The sequence below is a fragment of the Zonotrichia albicollis genome, chromosome 6, assembly GCF_047830755.1.
Source record: "Zonotrichia albicollis isolate bZonAlb1 chromosome 6, bZonAlb1.hap1, whole genome shotgun sequence".
Classification (NCBI taxonomy): domain Eukaryota; kingdom Metazoa; phylum Chordata; class Aves; order Passeriformes; family Passerellidae; genus Zonotrichia; species Zonotrichia albicollis.
The window spans coordinates 30,449,601-30,475,394 of NC_133824.1; the positions used below are offsets into that span (position 1 = coordinate 30,449,601).

The following is a 25,794-nucleotide window of genomic DNA, read 5'->3' on the forward strand; positions in this document are numbered from 1 at the left end:
ATCTGAATTCTACCCACCTCCTCCAAACCTCTTTTCCACCGAGAGCACTGCCAGTAGCTGGATGGGCGCACGTGACAACTTTCAGGGAGCAACTGATGCACAGGTCCTGCATTCCTGGGTGGGAAGCACCACGTCCCAGAGAGGGCTCTTCCCCAGGTGCCTGCAAAGTGGTGGCTGCAGAGCCTCTCTGCGTGGAACCACTGGCCCCTGCCCATCAGATTTTGGCCTTCACAATCTCAAGGCTGGAGCAATGCAGGGTAACTGTAACCTGGGCAGGCCAAACGTATTCTCTGTCCCCAAGAAGTAGCTCAGTCATGCTTGGTGAACGCTGGGCTGACTATGACCCCACACAGTTAGTGAGCATCATCACACATTCTGCTACAGTTAAGAGGCTGGGACTCAAACACAGTACAGGTTTTATTATTAAAAAATGCATAAAAACTAAAGACATGCTTCCCAGAGTTAGAGACTATATGTACATCTGCACTTCCTAGGCAGCTGCAGGGAGCATAGCCTTCTGCCCTCACTGCAAAAGTGCACTGCACAGGTTTGTGTTACCCTTTGTTAGGTGTTATCTTCTCACCTGCATTTACAGTATTCCAGCTAAGAGAAGAGAAAACCCTGGACTGCCTGGGGTGTAAGATGGTAGCATTTGTATCTGTGACTGAGAAACCATACTGAATTTCTGGAGACACCTCTGGGACATCTCTGTTCAGTTGGAAACTTAACAGAAAGGGCCCATGCTCAAGTCTCAGGCTGAAATTCTCCTTCCCTAGGAAGAGTTCTCATAAGGGCTGAAGCTTGACCTGAATTTTATATTTAGACCCCGACTTGACAATAAGCAAATACTGGGTATTGACGGGTGGATTGTTCTGATACCAAGTCTGCAATCTCATTTGACTTTTTGGTCCCACCTTTGCCAACTCAGTAAATGCTGACATTTGTGGTATTAGTATGAGAAAGTGCAATGTGGAATCCTAAGAAATACTGCCAAGTTTTCAGCGCAGTGAAAATAAAAGAAATTAAGATCTAGCAAATATTTAGGATAAGTAGAGTAAGATGTAACTGCACTTCCTGGCTGGGAACCACTGCACAAAACAAATGCTGATTTACAGTAAAATATTAAATTATTAAAAACCACACAAGCACTTGCAGTTACAGTGAGTCAGACATGCTGATTGGAAAACAAAACAAAACCCAAAGAGCAAACCCATTAATTTTGCCCTGTCTGGAAGGCTGCAGTGATACTATTCCACGTTTTATGTGACTTTTACAGCATGCCAAAAAGCCTCCTAAATAGGAAGGCCAGTGGTTCTCAAGCTTTTTCATCACGAGGCCTCTCTCTTCAGAAAGAAATCTTCCAGTTGATCCCTCCCCTCAACACACATCTTCCTGAAATTGATTTCACATGTCACTGTAGCAGCTACAGTTCTTCATTATTTGAAGAAGATATAGGGCTAATAAAGAGAATGATAGAGATAATCAAACTTTGAAGCAAATGCTGAATCCCGCTCCTGCTGAAACTGAGCAAGTCACCATTCTGTATCTCAGTCTTCTTCCTCTCCTGGAGGGCAGCACTTAGCATTAATTAACACTGTTTCCCCATACTGCTGTAAAATCCTCTCTACACTGCTTCCTTTCCATTCCTTTGAAGTTGGATTCTGCCCTCACACAAGCCAGCTGCTCTCCCTCCCTTTGCATTTTAATGTCAGCTGCAAGTCTAGTCAGGCCTGAACTGGCATCAAACAGAAGAAAAAGAAAGACATAAAAAAAAGATACATGGGGAGAAGAGTAATGCTGGATTTTCATTTTTTTTTTCTAATCTCTTTGCTCACCAAAATGTCTGAAACTCTTAAAAGAGCCCTGGACTGAGGAAGCAGCAAATGTCACCGCATGAAATGAACCAGATGTTCAAATTCAGTGCTGGGTAGGAGCAGATCCGCTGATCAGTTTGAGAACCACTGAGGTAGGCAACAAGTCTAGGCAGTACTGCTGAGTGAGCACGAGGGGAATTTTGCCCTCTTGTCCTGAATGACAATATAAATACCCACTAGAGTTTTCAGGGGTACCAGTCCCAAAGTCACGCAGCCAGGATTGAAGACAACATCTACACAAGAGCAAGCACTGACTGAACAGAGGGTGTATTCAGCTCTGCTCCAGCACTCAGTGAGAAGAAGCAGAGCACAGACTCCGACTGCTGCCTTAGCTCTGAACTCCTTTCAGCAGGATGTGGTCAACCTGTAACCCTACTGCCTCCCTCTCTATATCCAAGGGGTTGTTGGGGTTGCAGTTCTTCCAAGCTACTTGCCTCTGCAGCCCACAAGGGTGGTGAAAGCTACAGAAGCTGACCAAGAGCCCTGGCCAGTGCTGTTCAAAGCTCTTCCAGAACCGGCATCAGAGCCCCAGGAGACAGCACCACGCTGCACACATCCAGTCCCAGGGAAGCAGGGTGTCACTGCTATGTACAGGCTAGCAACTCTTCTCTCCTTCTGTCTCTAGCTCATACAGAAGGCTTTTGTCCTCCCCTTCTTGTCCATCTGGATGCCTTTCACCCTCAGCATCATCTCCAAGGCACAAGGGGCTCATGATATAGCGATAGTCACTTGTGACAGCAGCAGCTGCCCCAGCAACAGTCTCCTCAGCATCTATGTTTCCAAAGGAGGCGTGCAGGGCAGGCTCACTTGCAGATGCCTCTTTGTCCTTCCCAATGTTGACATAGAGAGGATCTTGACTGGAAGAGAGTGTGGACATCCTCCCGCGAATCATTTCCAGCTGGGAGCGGAGTACTGCAAAGCTGGGCCGTAGCTTGGGCTCAGGATGCCAACATCTGCACATGAGATCATAGCTGCAAAACAGAGGGAGACAAGAACATTGAGAAGTGAAGCAGCCATGCTCTGCACCTCTGAAGAGGGGCTCTGGGCAGTGAAGCCTAAAAAACACAGACACTTCCCCGAAAAACTGTCAGCTTTGGCCTGGCACAGGTGATACAGCATGGATGGCCATTATGGGTGTAATTTCTTGTTTCTTCTCATTTTTAAGGGCATTCTCCCTTTGGTCAAAAATGTTATTTAGATGGTACCAAAAACCCAAAAGCCCTGCCAAAGCATGCTGAATTTCCTGGTAAAACCCTTGTTCTGCTGTCTCTAGGGAGCTAGAATAGGACTTTGAGTGTGACATCACCGAGTAATAGTTTTTGAATTTATTCACAAAAAGCACCCTCACAACCTCTGCCACAGCTTGAAGCTGTCCCTCCAAATTCTAGTTCAAGAGCAGATAAATCACAGGAAGAAAACAAAGATTAAATTGCAGGAGGTGCATGTTATTTCCAGAGTATCCTTTCTTTCATGCCATGTTAACTCAGCTCCCAGAGCAACGGAAGTGTGCTGCTGCTGCTGCCTGACAGGTTGTCAACAGGACTGGAAAAAGGCACCCTGGGTTTGTTTAGAGGGCTGTTAAAGAACGGGCAACAGCTTCAGTGCTGGAAGAGGGATGCTGAAATGGCCTTCAACTACAAAGGTGCCACTCCAGTGCAGAAGACAGGGCCATTACCAGGTCCCGTCCTGCAGCTTTCCTCCTACAGTCAAACGCAGCCAGCTCAGCTCTGGCGCCCCAGGGCCAGCATGAGCGGACAGTCCCTGGCTCAGCAGGCCCGTGCTTGGGCAAGGGGAGAGAGCTCAGTGCCCTGAGCTCCCAGCTCGGTGTCGGCGCTGGCCGCGCTCCCACCGGCCGGGCCGCGGCCGCAGGGCCGTGCTGGAGCACGGCCAGAGCCATTGTCCTGCTCCTCTTGATGCATCACCCACAAGACTGGCAGCTGCACTCCTATGCTGTTATTGTTGCCAGTTTTGCAGGGAACGGGAACAAAGCACAGTGCTGGCACTGAAAAACACTGCATACAAATGAACCTCAGTTGAACTTGTAAATGGAACAAAAAATCTGATGTGGCCTTTACTGGGAAATAAAGCATTTCATGATGGGTTTTATTTTACTTTTTGTATTCCTTGCGATCAGACTTACAAGACTGTTTCTGATCTCACACTACTTTTACAGAAAGCTTCTATGGTTCAGTTGTCTTAATCCTGATTTACATCCCTCACAAACAGTAGAAACGACTATAAATGCTGCAGATAAAACAGAAACTTCCAGTTCTGTGCAACCAAATTAAACACTTGCTTTTACCTTTGCTATCCATTGAATAATCCATTTGAAGGAAAAGTAGAAAAAGATTGGCTATGCTGAATCAACTCAAAGGTCCCTTTGCCCCAGTACCCTGTGCCTGACAAAGTCCAGTAGCAACACTTGGGGAAAGCATGTAAGCTGAGGCTGAGCATGTAGTGAGACTTTTCTGGTATATTCTCTCAGGTCTCAATAACCTGTAGCTCAAGCACCTCACAAAAGATGGTTGTACTTTTTCAATAGTTTTTGATGCATTTTTCTCCAGTGACTATCTAGTAGGTTTGTGAGTATCTTCTCTACTTTCTGCATCTCTAACATCTTACAGCCATAAGCTCCACAACCAAAGCTCCTCAGAGCAGCCATGATGCAGATGTGCAATTAATTTAAGCAGTGATATAACTGTATTCAGTAAAAAATGTACTGCTGAGAAGATGAAAGTGTTCACCTTTAGTAACACAAGTACAGATTATTCCCTATGTAGGAGAAAAGGGAAAGGTGAAAGCAGCTACATTAAATAATCCACTATCAGAGCAGGAGGGAAGAGGGAGGAAAGAGGCCTTAGACCACTAAAATCAGTGCTCATAGTTATATCTTGCTTTGGGCACAACACACAGAGCCTTGCTTGGGCCCTCAGTGAAATGATTTCATCTTGTCCAGGCAAGGCAAGTTTTACTTTGGGATAAGTTATGGTGACACTCCCTGGGGGATCCCAGCTCCATGTGAGGACACCAGGAACCTCCAACCACCACTCATGGAAGAAGGGTTCCTGAGCAAACATTTCCTGTGACCTTCTGGCCACGAGTGAACCCTTGGCAGCAGGATTAAGGCAGGAGCACAGGCTGCAGCATGTGGCTGCCTGCTGCCCTGTGGACTATCTAGGTCCTTCCTGTAAGTCTGAAAATGTCTGCAACCAGAATCTTCAAGATTGTCCTGGATTTGTTCCTAGATGTAATTTAAGGTGGGACACTGATCTACACAACCTTAGTTTGTCCCACCTGCTCTCTTCTCTTTCAGCCTGCTATTTCTGAGGGTAGTAGATCAAAATTTCAAAACTGGGCAAACCTTTGAATGACACATGCAGGCCACTGCCTCTGCAATCCAGTTTCCTTGTAGTCTTGCTAGACTGCCTCTCTATTCATCTTTCAGGGTGTGCCATGGAACTCATCCCTTTGCTCAGATGTTGGCCTGAGAAGCCAGGGTTCAGTGATTCTGGAAACACAATTACAGTTCCACAAAGCCAAGAACTGCTAATGTTGACCCTGTTGAAACCATTGAGCCAAGTTAGCTGCTTGTGTAGATACCACAGGTTCCTGGGAGCTCTGCCAGCAAAGAATATCTAGTAGCTAACCCAGGGACTTTCTAGTGAATGGCTCTGTGTACTGGAAAGTGGAGAGATTCAGATCAGCATCCCAGCCAGCTGCCTCTGTTTCCTTCCAGCGTGCCAAATTCCTCAAAAAATCATGTCAGCAGGGTGAGGAAGTACTCACACATCTTCCAGGCACTCCGGGGGCTGCTTCAGCCTGTTGCCACTGATGAGGTAGTTGTAGATTTCTGCATTCTCAATGCCAGCATAAGGGGTTTGCCCTCGGGTCACAATCTCCCACATGGTCACCCCAAACGCCCACTGAAAGAGAACAGCACACAGAACAAGTGAACAGACCGTTCCCTGCTCGCTGGGCTTGCTTTCAGTATGCTCAGGCTGTGCTGGGTAATGTCATCTGAGCAGCAGTGATGCAAGGACTATCCAAATTCTAGCTACAAAACAGAAATGACCCACCAGATGCTTCTGGTGCTGGCACATCATCTTAGGAGACAGCTGAAGGCCCTGTCCAGCCCCATCCTGCAGTGGAGCAGGGGAAGATTTGGAGCTACTCCTGTCTTCCACCTGCAGACCTTTCCTACTTAGGTTCTTTAAGGTATGTGGTATCAATTTTTTGATTCCCAGATAGAAGAATATTTTGGTTTGGGGCTCACAAATCAGTTTCTTAATTCATTTCACCAGATTCTGAGTTTCTAGTAATGTACAGACACAAGAGAAAGCAGAGTTTAGCCAATAAGCAGGGCAAGAACAAACCCCCCCTTATGGCTCACATTCATTTCTGCTCTACACCACACAGCCATACTTGTACTTTTCAACTCAACTGCAAGGTTTGTGAGGTGCAAAAAGTTATTATTTTTATAAGCAAACCCCTGTCCAATGCTTGTTGTAACCTGGCTTAACTAGTGATCACCAATCACTAAACCCAGTGTGCAGTGGATGCAGCAATGGCTGGGCAACACAGCAGCCACATTACAAGGCACTCTTGGTTATCTCTTCAAGGACACCGTGACAGGGACAACTGGAAAGGCAAGACCACAGCACTGAAGGACACAACTAGTGTGAAAATAGATCAAAAGGCAGCAAGGAAGAGCGAAGATGGTACCAGAAAAAAAAATCCCAAAAGGAAAATAAGTAACAATTTCAGATGAATGGGTTTAGCCCTGCTCCCCAGGGGCAAAGATATGGGGAGTGTAAGCATTGACGTATTCAGATCTACAGAGTTCCACCAATGCCTTCTGCAGCACAGAGCACCTTTGCTGCACTTGTGCCTAAGTGTGTGGGTCACACACATTTCAAATGTCACCTTCAAAGGGTTGATGTCTTCTCCATTAAACACTCCTATATTTTTAGCCTTAAGTTCTGACATCATCCCTCAAACACAAGGTGAACTCTCTTTCCTATCACCAGGGCCTTTTCCCACCCTCAGTGGGAATCCTCCACTCCAGCAGGAATACAAGTGGTCCCCAGGGCACCGGAGCAAACCTCACCACATCGCTGTGCGTTGTGTACAGATTATCTGCCAGGCTTTCCAGAGCCAGCCACTTCACTGGCAGCTTGGAGGCACAGCCCTGGCGGTAGTAGTCTCCACTGTAGATTTTCTTAGAAAGTCCAAAGTCTGCGACACTCACGTTCATGTTCTCATCCAACCTATGGGAAAGTTTTCACAGATGAGGAAAGGAAAGCATTTATTGGCTACCTCAGACAAAAAAATACCCAAAAATCCAAAAAATAAAAAAAGGTATACAGCTCACCAAGTATTACACAGAAGGAGAATGATTTCATCTACTTGGTGACCAATGTGAAATAGCTTAGTAGTCTCAAACTAGTTCCTTCAGACTAACAGGGCACTAATCATGACTAAGGAAGTAAGGAAGTGGATAGGCTCAGATGGTCTAGACTCTTACACAAAGCAAACTCGGATACCTTCCGTTTCCAAGATTATCAGAGGACATCTGCAATGCTCACTGCTATCACCAAGACCTGCACCCCATACTGGAAATCAAAAAAATCATAGGGTGATTGCCTAGACTGCCTGTTAAAACTGCTTGAACTGCTAGATCTGCAACATCTCTCCAAGCCTGGTTAATGGTCTGAATTGCTCTGTCACCCACTTAAACCTATACATGTTGGCAGACAGTCCAAGTAAAGGCCACAAACTTCATGCTCCCAGGCCTCATAAAGAACTCACTGCTTCTCCAGAAAATGTGCTGAAATAGCCATTCAGCTTCCTCTGGAGGATGTCTACAAAAACAGAAAATCAGTCTGGGTTTCTCATAAATGCCAAAGCAGGCTAATCCATCATTTTTCATCATAACTATCAGGCTCTTTTGCCTGTACATCTGGACATTGAAACGCCTTTGGAAATCTGTATCTCATTGTGGATTTTATTGGTTGTTGTGGTTTTGTTCAGAGGCAGAGTACTGCTGTCACAATGAGCTGTTCCATACTCCATTCTCAGGGAAGAAGCAGAGTGGAAAAGATAAAAAAAGGACTTTTCTTTCCTTCAAAGCAGTCAAGGTAGTTTGGTGTCAAGAACCGTGAAGTGGGATCATATGGTGTGTTCACCATGCAAATATTTTTAGAGGCATTCTCCACAAGCTTTCAAGGAAACTACAGTTCTTATATTGTGATAATCAAGTCCTCAAAATAGATACCAGAAATACAGACTTCATCATACAATGGAAGTTCTTTTCTCCTAACACAGCCAAACCCATTCCCTCCTGCTGGTTGCTTGACATTGTGGAACAAATAGCCTTTGCTGACACACAACCACTGGAGTGGCTAATTAGAAACACATACTGTAATCAACTCTGTGAAACTCTATCTGCAAACCAATGACAGAAAAGTTCATTATAAAAAGGGCCTGTTTGAAAGATCAGTGGGACTTTAGGAGTTGCTCCCTGCTCCCAGCAGCACCACCACACACCCCACCACAATGACTATGGCTCCCCTATGTCTGTTGTCACTTAATGCAAGCATCAGCATTCTTAGGCAGGACCCCTGACACTTCTGTCATGCAAAAGATTTTTTATCCCTCTCTCACCCACTCTGGTCTTTCTTTTCATTAAAAACTCATTAATCACTTACATGCAGTTCCGAGCTGCAAGGTCCCTGTGTATGAAATTTTTTGAGCTTAAGTACTCCATCCCGCTGGCAATGTCAATCATGAACTTGAGGAGTGTCTGAACAGGCAAGTTCTGTAAGAAATAACAGTTTAGGTTCTATTCCCAAAGGCTTTCAAGCACATGACAAAAATGCAAAGTTTGCTGCCACTTTACAGAGCAGGGATGGGGAATACAGGGATGGGATGGGATGGGATGGGATGGGATGGGATGGGATGGGATGGGATGGGATGGGATGGGATGGGATGGGATGGGATGGGATGGGATGGGATGGGATGGGATGGGATGGGATGGGATGGGATGGGATGGGATGGGATGGGATGGGATGGGATGGGATGGGATGGGATGGGATGGGATGGGATGGGATGGGATGGGATGGGATGGGATGGGATGGGATGGGATGGGATGGGATGGGATGGGATGGGATGGGATGGGATGGGATGGGATGGGATGGGATGGGATGGGATGGGATGGGATGGGATGGGATGGGATGGGATGGGATGGGATGGGATGGGATGGGATGGGATGGGATGGGATGGGATGGGATGGGATGGGATGGGATGGGATGGGATGGGATGGGATGGGATGGGATGGGATGGGATGGGATGGGATGGGATGGGATGGGATGGGATGGGATGGGATGGGATGGGATGGGATGGGATGGGATGGGATGGGATGGGATGGGATGGGATGGGATGGGATGGGATGGGATGGGATGGGATGGGATGGGATGGGATGGGATGGGATGGGATGGGATGGGATGGGATGGGATGGGATGGGATGGAGGAGCTGGTCCCCAGCATGCATGGAATTAAATACTTTAAGACCACATCTCACAACTTCCCCTGGTATTAAAATCCAATCACCTGCCAGTGCCTTTGGGACACCAATCCTGAGCTGCTCCAAATACATTCTCTGAAAATCCCTAACCTCCCAGAAGGAATTCTACAGTAAGACAGACTTACAAATGGGTTTTCCCCAATCCTTGACATCAGCAGAAAAGCATGGAGGTCTCCATGCTTCATGAAGGGCAGGATCACCATGGGAATTGGGAGACGGCCCTTGGGACGGCTTCGTAGGCTGACTCCTGGTGAGGACACACACAGCAAAGGGGTGTTAGCAAATAGATTATTCCCAGGAGGAATCTTACAGGCTGCTGTGCCTTTCTCTGACAGATCTGGAGGAAAATGTGCAGTTTTGGTGGGTAGATTCCATGCTCCAAGCTTCTGTGGCTTTGTGCCAGGTGGTAAGATGCCTCTAACCCTGTTTGCTCCAGAGGCTGTACTAAGAGCCTAGAGCCTCTCAGCTCTCCTTGCAGGACCAACTATAAATGCTTCTAGGATCACTCCAGACCAGACAGCCCCAAGCCCAGGCTCTGCAAAGCAATCTCCACATTATGGAAAATACCTGCATTCCAAAGTGTCTACCCATGAATGTCTTGCTTCTTACTCAGTATTTTGGAAAGGCACAATCTTCCTCCCATTTATAGCCTACCTGCCCACCTGTTCACATTTCACAGCAGTTCAGACACGTCTCAGCCAGCCAAAGTCTCCCTGATGCATTTGCAAGAGCCAAAGAACCAGCTTAAAGAGGAGATGGCTGTTGTGGTGTGTGAGGGCAGGTGTGGAGAGCATTGCACACACTCCAAGCCCCTGGGAAGGAGCAGTGCTGGCCTGCACAGCACTCCAGGCAGCACAGAGGAGGCTGCAGCAGCCCTGCTGGGGGGAGTGGGGCTGTGTGGGATCATGCAGGAGCAGGAGGAGCTCTGTGGCATGAGCAGCAGCGCTGCCTTACCGATCAGCTTGGTGACGTGAGGGTGGTCAAACTCCTTCATGCAGGCAGCCTCGCGCAGGAACTCCTCAATGTCAGTAGAGGTGAAGATGTCAGCTGGAAAAAGGGACTGTGAGTTTTCTTTCTTTGTAGGTGGCTCCAAGGTGCATTACATATAGTGATTGTCAGAAGCTTGTTCTTTGTGGCACAGCACATCTCCTCAGACCTATAGCTAGATGAGCCATTTTACAACAAAGCAGAGCCTGACACTCTCCTGGGATGGGCAGCAGTAAGCACATATCAGGGACATCTGGTAAATTGGTTCTTGGTAAAGAGCCACTGGTTAGCAGCTTTTTCTGAGTAAGAACTTTCCTTGGAAGCTGTGCAAACCGTGTGAGGGTTAAAGACTAAGAATTAATTAGGTAAAAGAACCTAAACTACAAATGTCAGGGAGAGGAGACATCATGCAAATGAAAGAAAATGTTGAAACTGAGGAGATGGCAGAGCCTGTGACTGGCACAACAGGGCCCAATTAATCTCTGACAAGGAAGCCATGAAGGTAAATGCCTTTATGTCTCTTAGCATGATTGAGTCTTGAAAGGCACTAGAGCTAAGATTTCTTAAATAACCACACTACTGGATAGCTTGGACCAAATTCAGCAGTGATGTACATCAGCAAAATTCTGAAGTAAATTATTTCTCATTGCTATGACTCCAGATTTATGAAAATATATATATATATAATCTAGAAGTATCCCAGTCGACTACTCCCACCACTGCTGCTGTTGAATTTAGCAAGAGTCCTCCAGTCCTGCTGCAAGATCAGACTCAGACCTGTAGGGGAGTGTTCACATTACCTACTTTAGGCAAGTCATTTCAATACAATTCAGAAGACAAAAGGAGATTCCCTTTTTACAGTCAATGAAGAAAGGAAGGTGCCTCTGGAGGCTGACAGATTGTTCCTTAGTTAGATGCCTGAAGGGAGACATCTGACTACACAGAAGCTTGCAAGCTGATTAGAATTATTGTTAAAGCTGGATAAAATGATACAAGTTACACTAGATGGTACTAAGTGTATTAGTACAAGCCTGTTATTCTGTGACAGCAAACTGGGCTCCAGAGATAAGTGAGTTTGCTTTCAGTCAGTCACAGTTAATTTTTGCCTTACAGGCAAAAGGGATCAAATAACATAGGTTAACATATATAAACACAGATATATGCACATTTCCTTTGATTTATACCTATCTCTTAATTGCTTTTCTTGTTACAGACTTCTACCTGTTAGTTGCCCTTGTTATGTACACTCACCAAATGGCAAATCAGAAGGGAGCTGGGCTGCTCAGTCAAATGTGCTGACTGAGATGAGTTGGCTTGTCACTGCATTCAGCCCAGACACTCTTCTGTTTATTCCAGGCTATGTGCTTGCAGGAATACTGTTCTTTCACTGCTGAATTATCAGGGCAAAGCAGACCTGTCTGAACTGTCTGTGCTACATGATGGAGTGGTTTTGGTTGCGTTCACCATGTGCTATGTCCTGTAGAAGCAAGTAGGTGGTATAGGTCCTTTCCTGAAGAGCTTCCACTACAAAAAGACTGACATGAAAGGGATGGGAGACAACACGGGCACAGTGGCTGAGTGGGAAGCTCAGAGAAAAATAAAGAGCACCAGGGGATATTTGCTGAGAATAGGACAGACAACATTTAATCTTTCCAAGCTCTCTTTTCTTGAGTAATTCAGGTAGCCCTGCTCCCACATACCTTTCAGCATCTTCACTGCCACTTTCTGGAAAGAGCCATCATCTAGCTTCAGTAGTGCCTCTCGAACTGACCCAAACTCTCCTGCAAAATTATCAGAGTAGGCAGTGAGGGAACAGCTTCTTGTGAAGAAAGTATGATTCACAGCAGGTTCACTTCAGGGGTCACTGGCAAAGAAGCTGAGTACCCATAAGAAATGCTCTGTTTTTCATTCTGCAGTTCCAGACAGCAGCTTTCAGCACATGTGTGTCTAGAAGAGATACCACTACCAGTAGACAGAGCTCACTGTGCTGGCAGTCCAGAAGGCAAAGGAAAATGAGAAGGGAAAAAAGCAATTCCTGACCAGACAGATGATGCAGAGACAGAGTTTAGGCTGGGCAGACATTTCTGGGGAAGCCAAATCATGAGGGATGAGTCTGAGTGAGGTTCTGTTCAGAGAGGAGTCTCTTTGCTGGAGCAGTAAGGGGATGGGATGGCTGAGGAAGCTCTTAGTATTGACGGCCATCAGAGCTCAGTGATAGTGCCAGGGCTCAACCATTTGAGACACAGTCAGCCTTATCACACAAAACTCAGAGAATTACTTCTATGAATCACAGGAGACCAGAGAAAACAGAGCATCTACTTGTGTGTGAGTGATATGTTGATTCACAGAAGGCAGTATTTTGCCCAGGTGTGTCCTCTAATGAGTTAAGAGGAAATGCAACAGGCCAAAACCTCTTTCAAATATTTAGCCTAATGAGGCTTTATACCACAGCCTAACAGCCTCTTTGCATTAGATCTGGCTCTAGATTTGCTCTCCCTAATTTTGTAACTGCTTATCCCACCCACAGTGCATTAGTACGAGGAACTCTGACACTGAAAAGAAGGAAGCAAAATATGGCACTCAGGACACCTACCCCAGAAGCATTATCTTCCCACTGGCTCTTCACCAGTGTCCTTCACTACTCTATGGCATGTGCTTACTTCACAAAAACCATGAGCAGTGGATCTGACCACAAATCAGGAAAATGGGAAGGAACAAAGGTATTTTGTGCTGCTCCCATACTATGGAGCTGTAGAGCCAGCAGAGCCCAAGATAATGCAGTTATGTCATGTTTTAACATGTGACCTGGGCTTGTGGCAGTGGGGCTGACAACACAGACCAGGTCTTGCCAGCTGGCATCCCCACACCAAGGCCATGCCCTGGGGCCCCTCTGCAGCCAATTTCAGTTTACCTGTCATGGGAGCAGCCCAAGAGGGTTGAAGTAGGATCCCAGAAACTAACCAAGAGCTAACACTAACAGATGACACAGCTGTTTGATTACTTAGCATTGTTAAGCCCTCTGAGACCACTTCTGCAGGAAGGTCATCTTCCTGCTCTGAAAGAAACACATTTGTTCTAGGAGGGATGGAGGGGAAGAATGCTCCCTGTGGGAAAGGGTCAAAAAACCCTGCAATAAAACTAGTCTTATAAAGAAAAAGGAAAAGGGGAATGTTAATTGAATATTCCTTTGTTTAAATTTCTGCAAGAAGTTCACATCACTAGTGAATTAACACTGCTTTGGAAAGCTGAGCATAGGCTGCAGTTCATGATTGTGTAGAGCCATATTACAGGAATGGCTTAGCCAATATCCTCTTAGTTATGCTAAACCCCTGAAATGTTTTATCCCAGCGGAAGGGATAGTTCCATTTAAATTTCCATCTACAAGCTGGAGAGAAAACAGGCTGCTTTTAATTGCTTCTTCCTACTCAATAGTTAAATTAACACAAATGGGATTTTCAATGTAAAGCCTTGTTCAGTTTTGGTTCTTACCCTTGCCCAACATTCTTCCCAAGGTGAACTGCTGTTCTTGGATTAAGACATCTTTTAGTTTTGTCTTCAACTCATCACTGATCCCTATACTCTCCACTGGAAAAAAACCAAACAACAAAACAAATGAAGCATCAAATAAGAGATATTTAAATATTCTGTCACAACATTAAGAGTCATCTGTTCTAATCTCCATCTCCAATCTGATTCCCACACTGTAAGCAGGGAAAAGGGCAGAATTCCCTTCCATGCCCTCTAGCCTCACCTCAGACAAATGGCCAGTAACTTTCAACCATCAGAAAATGTACTTACAGTACTTAAAGGGAGAGGGTGTGATAATACCACCATTAAACACTCCAAGATCAACAGGATTACAGAAATAATGTAAAGAATGCTGAGAAGACCAAATCCAATCTGAAGGGCCACTGATAGACACTGGTTCACACAACTTAATTTTAGCTGATGGAGCTGCACCATTTTAATTAGTGACTGGAGCATCATCCTACCCCAGCTAAGCAGTGCTGCCACAGAGAGCCATGCCCTTCCTGAACCAGGAGACAGAAATGCATCACCTTAATGGATCATCTGACCATTCCTGGAACTCAATCTCCTCTTTGATAAGTAATTAATTCCTGCTTTCCAAGACTGATTGATTGGTTCATGCTTGTAGCACAGCTCAGCATACTGAATTTAAAAAGTCCTGCTAATATTGTTCAGCCATATTTATCTCACCACTGGATTATATTCCAGTTGAAGGAGTCCTTGTATTGTGAAACTGGGGCAAGGGAGTGGTGAATTTATGTCTTGCATTAATATACATAATGACCGTAGCTGTAATTAGCAAGTGCTATGTAATTGGTATGGAAACAGCCATTCTGGCCTTTCACCTCTGCAATTCACAGTGTCTAAGCCTCATTGTAAATTAATCCCATGTTTTTTATCAAGAAACATCAGTTTCAGTGAAAACAGAGAGAGCATTGTAAATGCATGAACACAGCTTCCCAGGCAGAATCACTCAGGTCATTTTACTTACATGTTGCTTCAATGAGCTCTGGGCCCTCCCTGTTGAAAGACCTGGCAGCTCTGAAATGGACTGCTGGATCCCCTCTGCCAACCACACTGCCAAAGGCATGGCTAGAAGGCAGAAAAGACACACAGAACCATGATTACACGGGCCAATCAATTCTAGAAGTGTGTGTTGAACAGTATGGATGGTTTCTCCCCCCTTGCCATATAAATTCTGCAGACTGTTTTGTTAAAGAGGGTGTCTCTGGAGAGGAGAAACAATGGGTTTATGCTGCTTTGCTGATGCACCTACAGCCTTCCAAAACAGGGGAATCACTCCTCCCAAGTGCCTGGGAGAAGCTGCAGGTCGGGGCTGGTTGCAGGAGTCATAGGAGCAGAGATGCTGCTATGACAGGGAGGTCTGGGAGACTGGAAAGAGAGGGAACCTTGTTTGCAGTAGGGAGCAAACCACAGCCAAGAGTCAGAGGTGATGGACAGGAAACTTTACTGGGAATCCAGAGGTTCTGGGCAGTCAGGAAGTTATAATCAGCTGATAGACTGAAAACCAGCATGGGATAAAGGGCTCAGACCATAAGAATACAGATATTTCATCTGTGGATCTTTTCTCTTAAGCAGCAGTGCTAAGAATTACCTTCATAGAGTTTATATTTGTATAGTCTAATAAGGCATTGCTATTAACGTAACATTTTTTCTACTGTATTTTTGGTGGTGTCATTTTGAAGAAAAGGCAGGCACCTCAAAACTATGGGAAAAAGCCAGTAACAACAAACCCCCCAAAAAATTCCAACAAAAAAACAACCAATACAGTTACTCAAAGAAACTGCCAAAAGTACTCCAGCCAAATTATTTTGAAAAATAATTGAGTCAGAAACCACAACAGAAGAGAAAGCAGAGATCTCTCTAACCAGCACAAGGAGAAACTCCCTTACCCAAACCGAGTTTCCTTTCTTCTTTTTCGAAGGAGAATAAGAGCCAGGGCAACAGCTGTGACCAGAGCTGTGAGAATGCCCAGTGCCACAGGAACCCAGGATGTCCCATATGGAGGTTGTCTCTGGCCACCTAGATGATGGAGAAAACACCAGTCAGAAAACATAAGACTGCTAATGTTAAACAGACCAATTTCTCCTTTAGATTTTAAATGGGAAAGCCATGCTGCTGGATGGTGGATCTTTGTATACTGGAATTTGGCATAAACAGGTATGCCAATCATACTCAGGTACTCAGCCAATCATCAGGCAAACGAGCTCTTTCTCACAGCAAAGGCAGAGCAGAACCATCTAGTTGTCAGAAACTACTGGCTTTGAGCCTTGAGAATGTAACAGGTGCTGCACCAGATTATATTATTTCACATGAGCTCATGATCTGGGGCGCTTCAAACTGGAGCCTCAGGACAAGAAGGTTCCTCAGCATGATCATTCTGTGTTGGGTTTCACCCTGCCCTGTTTGAGACAGACCAGAACCTTGACCAGGTAACACAGCACTACCTGAATGTCAGCCAGGCAACATTTTGAAAGACAGCAGAGAAGGACAATTTCCTCATGGCAATATGGTTTAAAATATTTACACTTTTCCTCTAACCCCTCCCAGAAAGAGAAGCATCATGAGGGACTTGGTATTAGCTGTAACTTTACAATGTTGTTTGGTGGTTGCAGCTTCTCAATGTCTCTCCCCAAAGAAAAGAATATTTGCTCCCAGAATATGTATACTTTTGACTACAAAATGTCTACAGAAGAAATGGAGACACTGCCAAGCTGAGCAAGCTGTCAGGCAAGGAAGATAAGCAATACAGTTCTGAATAAAAAGAATATTATGTATGCCTGGCAAAAAATGATAAATTAATCCAACTCCCTGAGAGATTTCTTCTCCAAATACAATTACTAAGGATTAAATGTGAATTTGAATGGATTTTTTAAAATCTAGGATGGCCCTCATTCCAAATGGTTTAAGAGCTAACAAGAAAAGGTACCAGGTCCCTGAGCACCTCCTTCATCTTCATGCTCACTTGCTCACCCTCAGCAGCTGATTGCCCTTTACCTGAAGGCAAGGAAGAATCATCTTTGATGATGTAAGTAATCCTGATATAAGTCATGACAGTAAAAATAAACCTGTTCTTAAAAGAGGTGTTAGGTTAATGGGCTGGAATTTGGATGGATCTCTGCACAGATGCATATGAAAAATAGTCAGACAACCCTTGCTGGCAGAGTCCTGGCAGGCAAGAGGCTCCTGAGGCTTGATTAACAGCTGCATGGAGGAGCCTTATCATCCAGGTTTTTAAAGAAGTAGTATTGGTTAATAAATAGGTAGAGCTTAAGGACACAGAATTGTAGACAAAAGGAGGAAGCAGACTAGTACTTCTCCACTTGAAGCAAATTATCAGATTCTCAGTACTTATTTTCCAGCATCTTATCTCCTTCAGTGACTCACATTTTCTTTTACCATCCAGAAGGCTTTACAGGCTCTGGGGCTTATGATACTCCCTCTTGCTGCAATTTTCAACCCAGCCTTCAAGGCTGTTTATGAGGAGGGAGAGATCAGAAACAGAAGCTGTCTTTCTCAAAAAAACCAGAGGTAACTCCAACCCTCTCCACTATTCCCAAGGCATTCACTTGGTGTGATTCTGCCTAACAATCAGGGCAGAAACAGCTAACAACACTGATGAGAAAGGTCCTCTCTCATAGTTAACAATAAGGCTTCCTTCTCCCTGTGGTGAGACAAACCTCTCTTGGCTTATTTTTCTAGTCTCTGTCTGGTGAGAGAGCAGGGATTTAGGTTAACTTCTGGGGAGCCCCTCCAAAAGGAGTATGGATGAAAATAAAACTAAAATAAATTATTCTCCCTGTTTCTAAACTTCTGGGAATCAGAAGCCCATCTCACAGTTTATAGCAAATGTGCCAGAAATAGAAATGAATGTTGAAATTCACTGCTTCTCCTGCTCTGCCCCACACATCCTTGCTTCCCTCTCGTGTCACTGAGTTTGAGAGGAGGCTACAGCCCACAAGTTGCCTCTCCTCTCTCAACTCTCTCTCCCATCTCCTGCAACCCCTTTTTCAACAAGCACATGCCTTAAGACTGCACCAGGCGAAGAGAATTCAGTATTATTAGAAGAGTTTAGAAGAGTATTTAGGAGCCCTCGGATGATGGACCCTTTTATTTCATAAAAAGTTTATATTTCAAAAGTGTGCAAAGAACATAATCCAAGAGTCTTCTGCCTAAAATTGTGAAGATTACAGATAGGAAAAAGCTATTACACCACTCTGTTCCTCACTCTGCCATGAAAAAAGAGGTTTCTTCTGAGAAAGTTTCTCAAAATATTAAAACAATCTTTGTTAACAGCACTCAAGATCTCTGCATAAGTAGGGTGGAGCTCCCACTAGCTTTGCTGTGATGACAAATTTGACTTAAAGTTTATACGAGCTTAGTCATCCTTTTTGCCACACTGGGAGCTGGGCAGAAACCACCCCTGGCATTTCTCACATAAAGCAACCAGTGCCAGGCTGCTATTTTAGGAAAGGAAGCGACTTATGTTTTCTACCAGGCCTGAAACAAAACTGCAGTCTTTCTGCAGCTCTGCTGCTTAAGGCCTGTCAGTGTTTCCACAGTGAACTTTTACTTCCAGCCTATTACACTTGTGAAGAAATACATGTGCTTCCAGACAGCATTTGGCCAAAACAAGCACCACTCCCGATGCTGCTTTTTTTGAAGTGGTTTGTAAATAAAAACAATCAAGCAACAACATATAGTGCTTTCAGGATTACCCCATTCCAGCTCCCCGTAAAATGCAAACCCTAAACATTCCCTGGGGCTTCTTGCCAGTGATGGCTGTTTTCCAAAGGAAACCCTGGTTCTTTCAGATACTTTTGTATGTATTTGGGTGCCACAGAAAATACCCAATCAAAAAATAGGAGGAAAAAAATTGATGGAGCTAGTGACCAACCTCAGTGGGTTCAGCTCTGAACCTTCCCACCCCTTCAATCTCTTTTAAATAATTTGAGGGCTTTGATCCCACAGTGACTGCATGCTCACACCTGACCTTCAGTGCTGACTTTGTCACAGGAACTGGGCTGCCAAAGGACCTGAGTAATGTGCATGCTAAAACTGGCACTAAATGCACTACTGCAAGTAAGGATACAGTTCTCTACTGGTTGCTCCACCTGTATCCCCATCTCCGGCATGCTTGGGAACTCCTCTATTGAGTCTCCCTGCCATCCCTCAGCGTGGAGAGATCAGGAGAGATCAATGTCCATGTGATTCCTCAGAGACATGTAGAGTGAGAAGGTAGCAGCAGCAGACAGGTCAGCATCAGAAATTAGAGACTTTGATATTAGATAGACTTAGAAATTAGATATCTTGTCCTGCCACGGCCACTTGGAAACAAAACCTCAGGAGAATGTGGAATTTTTGTACAGTCACACCTCTATGACTTCTTATCACCAATCTGTATCTTTATTTGGAACATTTTCCTCTTACTTCTGTTACAGTTTCCTTCACAAACAGGAACTTTTCCCTTCTCCCTTCTATCCATCTCCCCATATAACATCCTGTCTTACTTCATAGCCTGCCTGCCACTTACCTCCCACTCACAGGGAAACACAAGCAGCCAGGAAATCACCCCAGGTGAGCCCAACTGCCCTTCAGCACTAGGAGTGCACTCCACATGTGCATGTCCTTTACTCTCAACAAACCCATCCACATGGTCCAGATTGCATGGTACAGCATCTGTACCATCATCTTCCTCTTCTACCAGTAGCTCAGCTTTTCCATGGAGACAGCTAAACTGATTTAACATATACACATCCAGTAAAACCATTATGAACCCCCATGTGGCCACAGTTTAAATCAGGCTTCACTAAAACTAGTCAGGAATGTCATAAAATTAAATCAAAGAAGACAATCTCTTCTGGAGAAGTCTTCTGCCACGTTTACTTGTGTAAATCTGTGTAAATCCTAATTTGCATATTTTCTCTTGTGTCTGCCCTTCTGCTCTGCACTAAGCACAGTAAAACCCTGTTCGAAGAAGACACAGTGGAGGCCAGAAGCTGTTTTGTTTATACCAGCTCTTTGAAGATTATTGAATTTCTAGTCTCCTTGATGAAGTGTGCTGTTGTATAACCCCACATGTAAGTAATAAGCACTGAAAGAAAAATACTGTGAAAAAACAGCAGTCCCAGTATTTCTGACTTTTTTCCCCAAGTGAAGGGAGAAAATAGTGGACACTTACCCATGACCTCCTGGGCTTCGAGCAGGAAGAGGTCACTCCAGGGCCCACACCCTGCAGAGTTCAGCACACACACCCTGATAATGAGGTCTTTGAGAGGATTCCACATGGAGAGATTGGCTTTTGTGTCCTGCACAATCATCTCCCCCTGAGTGCAAATGACAATGAACAGTGAGCTGTTTTCAAAGGCATCTAATGTAAAACTTCACCTTTAAACCAAAACAGTACCAAACATGTACTTCACTGGCACTATAACAAGGGCTGGGAGTTGTGACTTCTGGGCCCTTATCTCAGTTTTGCCTGAGATTTGGGCGGTTGTCTTGGGTTTCTCTTCCCAAAAATTGCTAATAGTTTCCCAAGGCATAAGGGAGATAGGAGGTTTAATAATTTCTTCCTTTGAAGTCCTCCCATGCACGTTGCTATAGAAATAGGGTTTTTTTCTGCTATTAAAAGATATACCTCCTTCTTGTGGTTTACTGTAATGCATCTGGTGGTTTTAATCCAAGGGAGGAATCTGTCTGTCTGTTTTAACTTGCTGACCAAATCCTGAATGGCTTCTGAATTTCAGCCCAAATTTTCACTTACAATGGCAAGGTCAAGATATTTTCAGTAGTTTTATGGACCTTCCTCATACAGCAAACCCATGAACATTTGGCTGCCACCACTGACACAGAGTAAATTCAACGAGAACTCAAAATACCATCACACAAAGTCAATGACGCTGACCTAGTGTGAAATGGGTCATACAAAATAGGAAATAATTCTTTTTTCCCTCTAGCTGTCTACTATTACAGGGTTGCTCTTCATTAATAAGCACTGGGTAAACATCTATTAGGAAGTTAGAAACCATAAGAAATGCTGTGAACTTCAAAGGCTGATAGATACCTGGGAAAGGTCAATGCCAACAAATAAATGAAAGGCCTTCTACCCTGTCAGGGTCCTTTCAACTCCCTAAGTATTATAAATGAAGCTAAGGAATCCACAACCTTCTTTCTGTGATTTACAGCACAACTCACTTGTTAAATACAATAACAATTCACTTGTTAAATACACCTTTGCTGCTAGCATTTGGAAAGCCAAGGCCCGGTCACAGGAGACAGAAAGCCCACATCCTGTACTGAGCTGGACAGCCCAGAAAGAGGCAGAGACAGACAAATGGATTCTCTCTGTTGTCCTGCCTGTGCAAGGAATGGCAGAGAACTGGTCTGTCTGCAGATGAACATTCAAGTGAAGGAATTCTGAATATGGCAGGAAGGAGGAAATGGTCCTATATCTTGAAGTCAAATAATGGGGCATTCCCTAATGTCAGAATGCATCCATTTACACAAAAGCAGTGTCAGTAAACTAATCCCCTGGTATGGATGAGGGACCTTAATGCCTAGAAAATTTAGTACAAACCTTCTGTAATTCTGTGCTCAATGGCTCAGTAACTTCTCAATCTGTTACCTGAGTTACATTATCCTGAATCCATTCCAGTCTGTATCCCAGGACATTTTCTTTCAGCACATCTGGAGTCACACCTTCCCACTCCAAAATTAGACCAGGATCTCTTTGAATAACATGGATATTTTGAGGGGTGCTGTTTGGAGCTGAAAGCAGAGAACAGAACACCATCACTTGTGCAGGAAAATAAGGCACTATCCACACTGAAAATGGCAGTTTCACCCTCTTTCCTGAGATCATCCAGAAAAGAGAGGGTGTCAGGAGAGGGAATAACTTCTGCAAACCACCAGCACTCTGTGTGTGGTTTCAAGTGGAGAAGACAGGTCAGCACCTCTCATTTCTCTCAAGATCCCACGGATCTCACAGAGCTAATGGGACCAGCATGCAGAAACCCCATGGCTGGGTAAAGCCCTGTGTTACACATCATTGCTGCTACCACTTGGGACTGTGTATTATTGTTCTGCTCTGGGAGACCCTTGGAATGCATTAGCAATCTAACAGCATAATGTTTCCCATACTGCAGAAGCAGCAAGGAGTTAATGACATTTATAATAGTCTCTTTTTCAGGTTCAGAACTGCTGTCCTGTTCTTGTCTGCTGTTTCTTACCAAGCTCCAGGGTCTGGAAATAAACCCTGTCAGTGAAAGGGGAGCTGCCCATCTCATTGCTGCACTGCACACGGACGCTGTAGTTGGTGGAATGCTTCAGGCCTTGCACGGTGTAGGAGAAGGGCGGCACTGGGGTCACTTCAGTGGACACCTCCTGGCCACCTGGGGACTCAGATACCTGTGCCAAGAGTGAAACGAGATGACTGTTACCATAAACAATATGACTAACATGTCCACATGGATAAGAATTCATTTAATTGTCAGTTTAGGGATGTGTAACAATAGATACAGCACCAGTAGTGCTTAAAATACTGAAATGGGACTTGTCAAACTAAGAATCATGAAGTGACATCATTTTGGGCAGTACAGAAATTTTCCACCAGATGAAAATTTGGTTCCATATTTTAAAACATTTCCTTCCCTATGTTACACTTTCTACAGTTGATTATTATTCCTTTAAAGAAAACTAAATGTGCTTATCACTTTGAGTGGTAGCAGCCAGCTTCTGAGGGTTGTTTAAATCTGGGCAATGAAAACCAGTAGAGCAACTTGCCTGTTGCCTACTGTCACCTTTTGCTCAACTCTTTTTTCCAGAACTTTATATATTTTCAATTTTGTAGTGGATGAGAGGTATGGTAGACATAGTTAACTTGGTTCAACTAACTTGTTTCAAATTAAACTGGAAAAAAACTTCTTACCACTCCTACATCTTTCTTTTTCTTGTTGCCAAATCCGAGCTCTAAAGCAGCATGAATGTTAATTTAAATCTGATATCACTGTGTGCTTTTAATGTACAGACAGAGTGAATGCTCCTACTTTTGTACTAACAATAGCAGAAATCACTGCATAGCTCCCAGGCTCAGACTTTCTCTTCAAGTGCATGCAAAATAGCAAAGCAGAGAGTAAAAGCAAGATGTACTGACAAAAGCGAAAAAGTCATCTGGACTTTATGTATTTTATATGGCAGCCCTTCTTCCTTTCTCACTGCCCTTCTGCTCACTCTCACATACACTTCTGGCACACTGGTTTATTTGGCTGGTAGAAAGGAAGAATCTCAAGTTTCCTGAGTAGAAAAGCATATTGTTGTCATTATCACTGTCACCCGCAGCACGGAAAAAACAAGACAACTATTTTGTTAAACCCTGTCTGCTAGATGATGTATTTCTGTTCAACACTCCCAAGAGCTGGTGGTAGTGCATCTGCCCCTTTCACACCTGGAACTTGGCTTAGCAGTCAGAAAACACTGCCATGCCCTGCCCTGTCCCCAGAGGCAATCTGCTTGTCTGAACACGGCGCTCCTGGGGCACCCGCTGCAATGCCTGAGTGCCAGAACAGCACAGCAAACTTCCAATCCCCCTTCTCTTTCTGGGAGACTCCCGGCACAAGTGCAATCATGAGGAGCCAGGAACATGTGCATTTTCACATGGAAATGTAGGTCAATGCCTCGCACAGACTCTCTCAATGTGGGAGTTAGAGGAAGCACAGTTTTCTGACAGTGCAGGGTCATTGCCAAGTTATCCCGCTCCCAGACTCAAATGCAGGAACTCTGTCCTCCCCAAATAGAACAGAAAAGGCTTAGAAAAGGGGTGAGAGACTGCTGAGTTGACAGAAACTGGGCTGCTCTGATTCAGCCTCTTTTCCACATGTCCCATCCCCCAGCCCTGCCCCTGCCAAAAGTGAGGGAGAACTTAAACCCCGGAATGATTAGCATTGCAGCGTGCAAGCCAGAGAGAATAGGCTGTTCCAGCCCGAGATAACTGACATTGTCAAACAGAGGAAGAAAAGTATTTTCAACTGCAAAAAAGAACAGAAGTAGCAACAAAACCCACAAACCAGGGCCAGCTGCATTCAGGAGTTCTTTCTGCCAGTGAGTTGAAACTAAATTATTATTTCCTTTACTTCAGAAATATAATAAACATCAGAGCATGAAACTTCTGGTTTCCCCTCAAATAAAAAGAGGACTACAAGTAAATTAGCTAGACTGCTTCCAGCATACCTTAAGTTTATAATCCTCCTCTGCATAGTTGGCAAGACTGCATAAAAATTCCACTCCAGCTCATAAGGCTGCTGTAATCAGGTAGGGAAAGCATAGGGGCCTGGCAAATAAATCCATGGGGAATGTGCCTAGCTGTGTTTGCACAGCCTGCTTTGGGTATCACCATTTATTTTCTCACTGGGCTACCTGCTCTTTGATCTGATTCTACAGCTAAGTATGCAATGATAGAAACTAATGCTGCCTGAGGTTGGACACATACCATTGTTTTCAGGAACTTCAAGGAGCAGACCAGTTTTTCACAGATGTGGAGTACTCTGCACCTAGCAGAGCTACAGAATAGTATCAAGCTTGATTTTCTGGGAAGAACTGGTCTTTAGCAACAGAAAACCAATCAAAATTTAGAGACAGGGCTTAAATTTGCTCTGAGACATGCAAATAGGCCTGATCTTGTATCAAAAAGCCTAATCTGCCTTCTGCTTCCATCATTCCTCCCTTTCCTGTACCACATCCTATACTCTGCAAGCTACTCATCCCTTGGATTCATCAGTATGTGCGAATTCCTGCACTTCTTCTGGCATCCCACAGCACAGGCCTGCTTTGGCACGGGACTCACAGGCACCTGCCCTGGAACAAGCTACCATGGGCCACTGCTCCTTGCAGGAAGGGTGGGCACCTGCAGCCACAGCTGCTCCAGGGCACTTCCCACAGAGTGCTGTGTGCCCCACGTGTGCTGCAGTGTAATAACCTCTGTGGAGCAGCTGCCACGAAGCAACTGATAACCTGCTGGCCAGGAGAATGTGGCCAGTCCTTAACAACTAGCTTTTGAGCATGAAGCTCATGACCTGCTCTTTGGCACCTATGAGTTGCCTCCTGTTAAGTTTTTATGTTTTAAGGCTCTGAAGTAAGAATTGGAACACGGCTAAAATGTTGGGAGAGCAAATGATAGCCCAGGAAATGTGGCTTAGAAGAGTCCAATTATTTATGCAGGGCAGGGCACAAGGCAGAGAGGCCATACCTGAAGAGTGCAAGAATGGAGAGGTGCACGGCCATCAAATCCTGGCACCCAGACCACGCTGGCATTGCTGCTGGTGACTTGGCTTACAGTCACATTGAGAGGCGGGAGAGGCATGGCTGGAAAGGAAACAAAGAGACCTTTCAGTGTACACAGAACTGAGCAGGTATTCACGTGGAAATGGAAGAGGCTTGAGGCTAAAAATTACGCAATGAAATCACTAACAGAAATGTGCTAAAATACCACATCTTTAGAGAATGTCCCTGAATTGTTGTGAGTGAAACTATTATTTTAACATGGACAAGCTATTGTCAGCCATTCATCACTGTCTATAGATGCATACAGGCAGTGGTTGATCTCTTTGATAGCAATGCCAGTGTGTGATGTTTGCACCTTTGCTACTCAGCTCTCTTCCCTTCCCCCTCCATTGCAGGGCATGACTCAGCCCTGCACACAGCTGCCTGTGGACCCACATTGTGAACTAAATCAGGGCTTTAAAATCCCACCTCGGCTTCTCAGTCCAGCCCTTGACACCAGCTCTGCCAGCACCAGGTGGAGGGTGGCTT

At 44.8% G+C, this 25,794-nt stretch overlaps 1 protein-coding gene across 5 annotated transcripts in view; it reads right to left on the reverse strand.

Moving 5' to 3' along the window:
* Positions 1-399: 399 nt before the first annotated feature.
* TYRO3 (TYRO3 protein tyrosine kinase) overlaps positions 400-25,794 on the reverse strand; it is a 42,019-nt gene continuing 16,624 nt past the window's right edge. For all 5 annotated transcript variants that reach the window (XM_074543007.1, XM_074543008.1, XM_074543010.1 and 2 more), the window contains 14 exons: positions 25,232-25,347; positions 22,221-22,398; positions 21,617-21,759; positions 20,174-20,318; positions 15,885-16,014; positions 14,963-15,063; positions 13,933-14,028; positions 12,144-12,224; positions 10,411-10,503; positions 9,582-9,703; positions 8,582-8,691; positions 6,982-7,141; positions 5,661-5,797; positions 400-2,845 (listed from right to left, as the gene is read on the reverse strand). In XM_074543007.1, the coding sequence (XP_074399108.1) occupies positions 2,470-2,845; positions 5,661-5,797; positions 6,982-7,141; positions 8,582-8,691; positions 9,582-9,703; positions 10,411-10,503; positions 12,144-12,224; positions 13,933-14,028; positions 14,963-15,063; positions 15,885-16,014; positions 20,174-20,318; positions 21,617-21,759; positions 22,221-22,398; positions 25,232-25,347 (1,988 nt within the window). In that variant the 3' untranslated portion in view covers positions 400-2,469. The remainder of the gene's footprint in view (positions 2,846-5,660; positions 5,798-6,981; positions 7,142-8,581; positions 8,692-9,581; positions 9,704-10,410; positions 10,504-12,143; positions 12,225-13,932; positions 14,029-14,962; positions 15,064-15,884; positions 16,015-20,173; positions 20,319-21,616; positions 21,760-22,220; positions 22,399-25,231; positions 25,348-25,794) is intronic.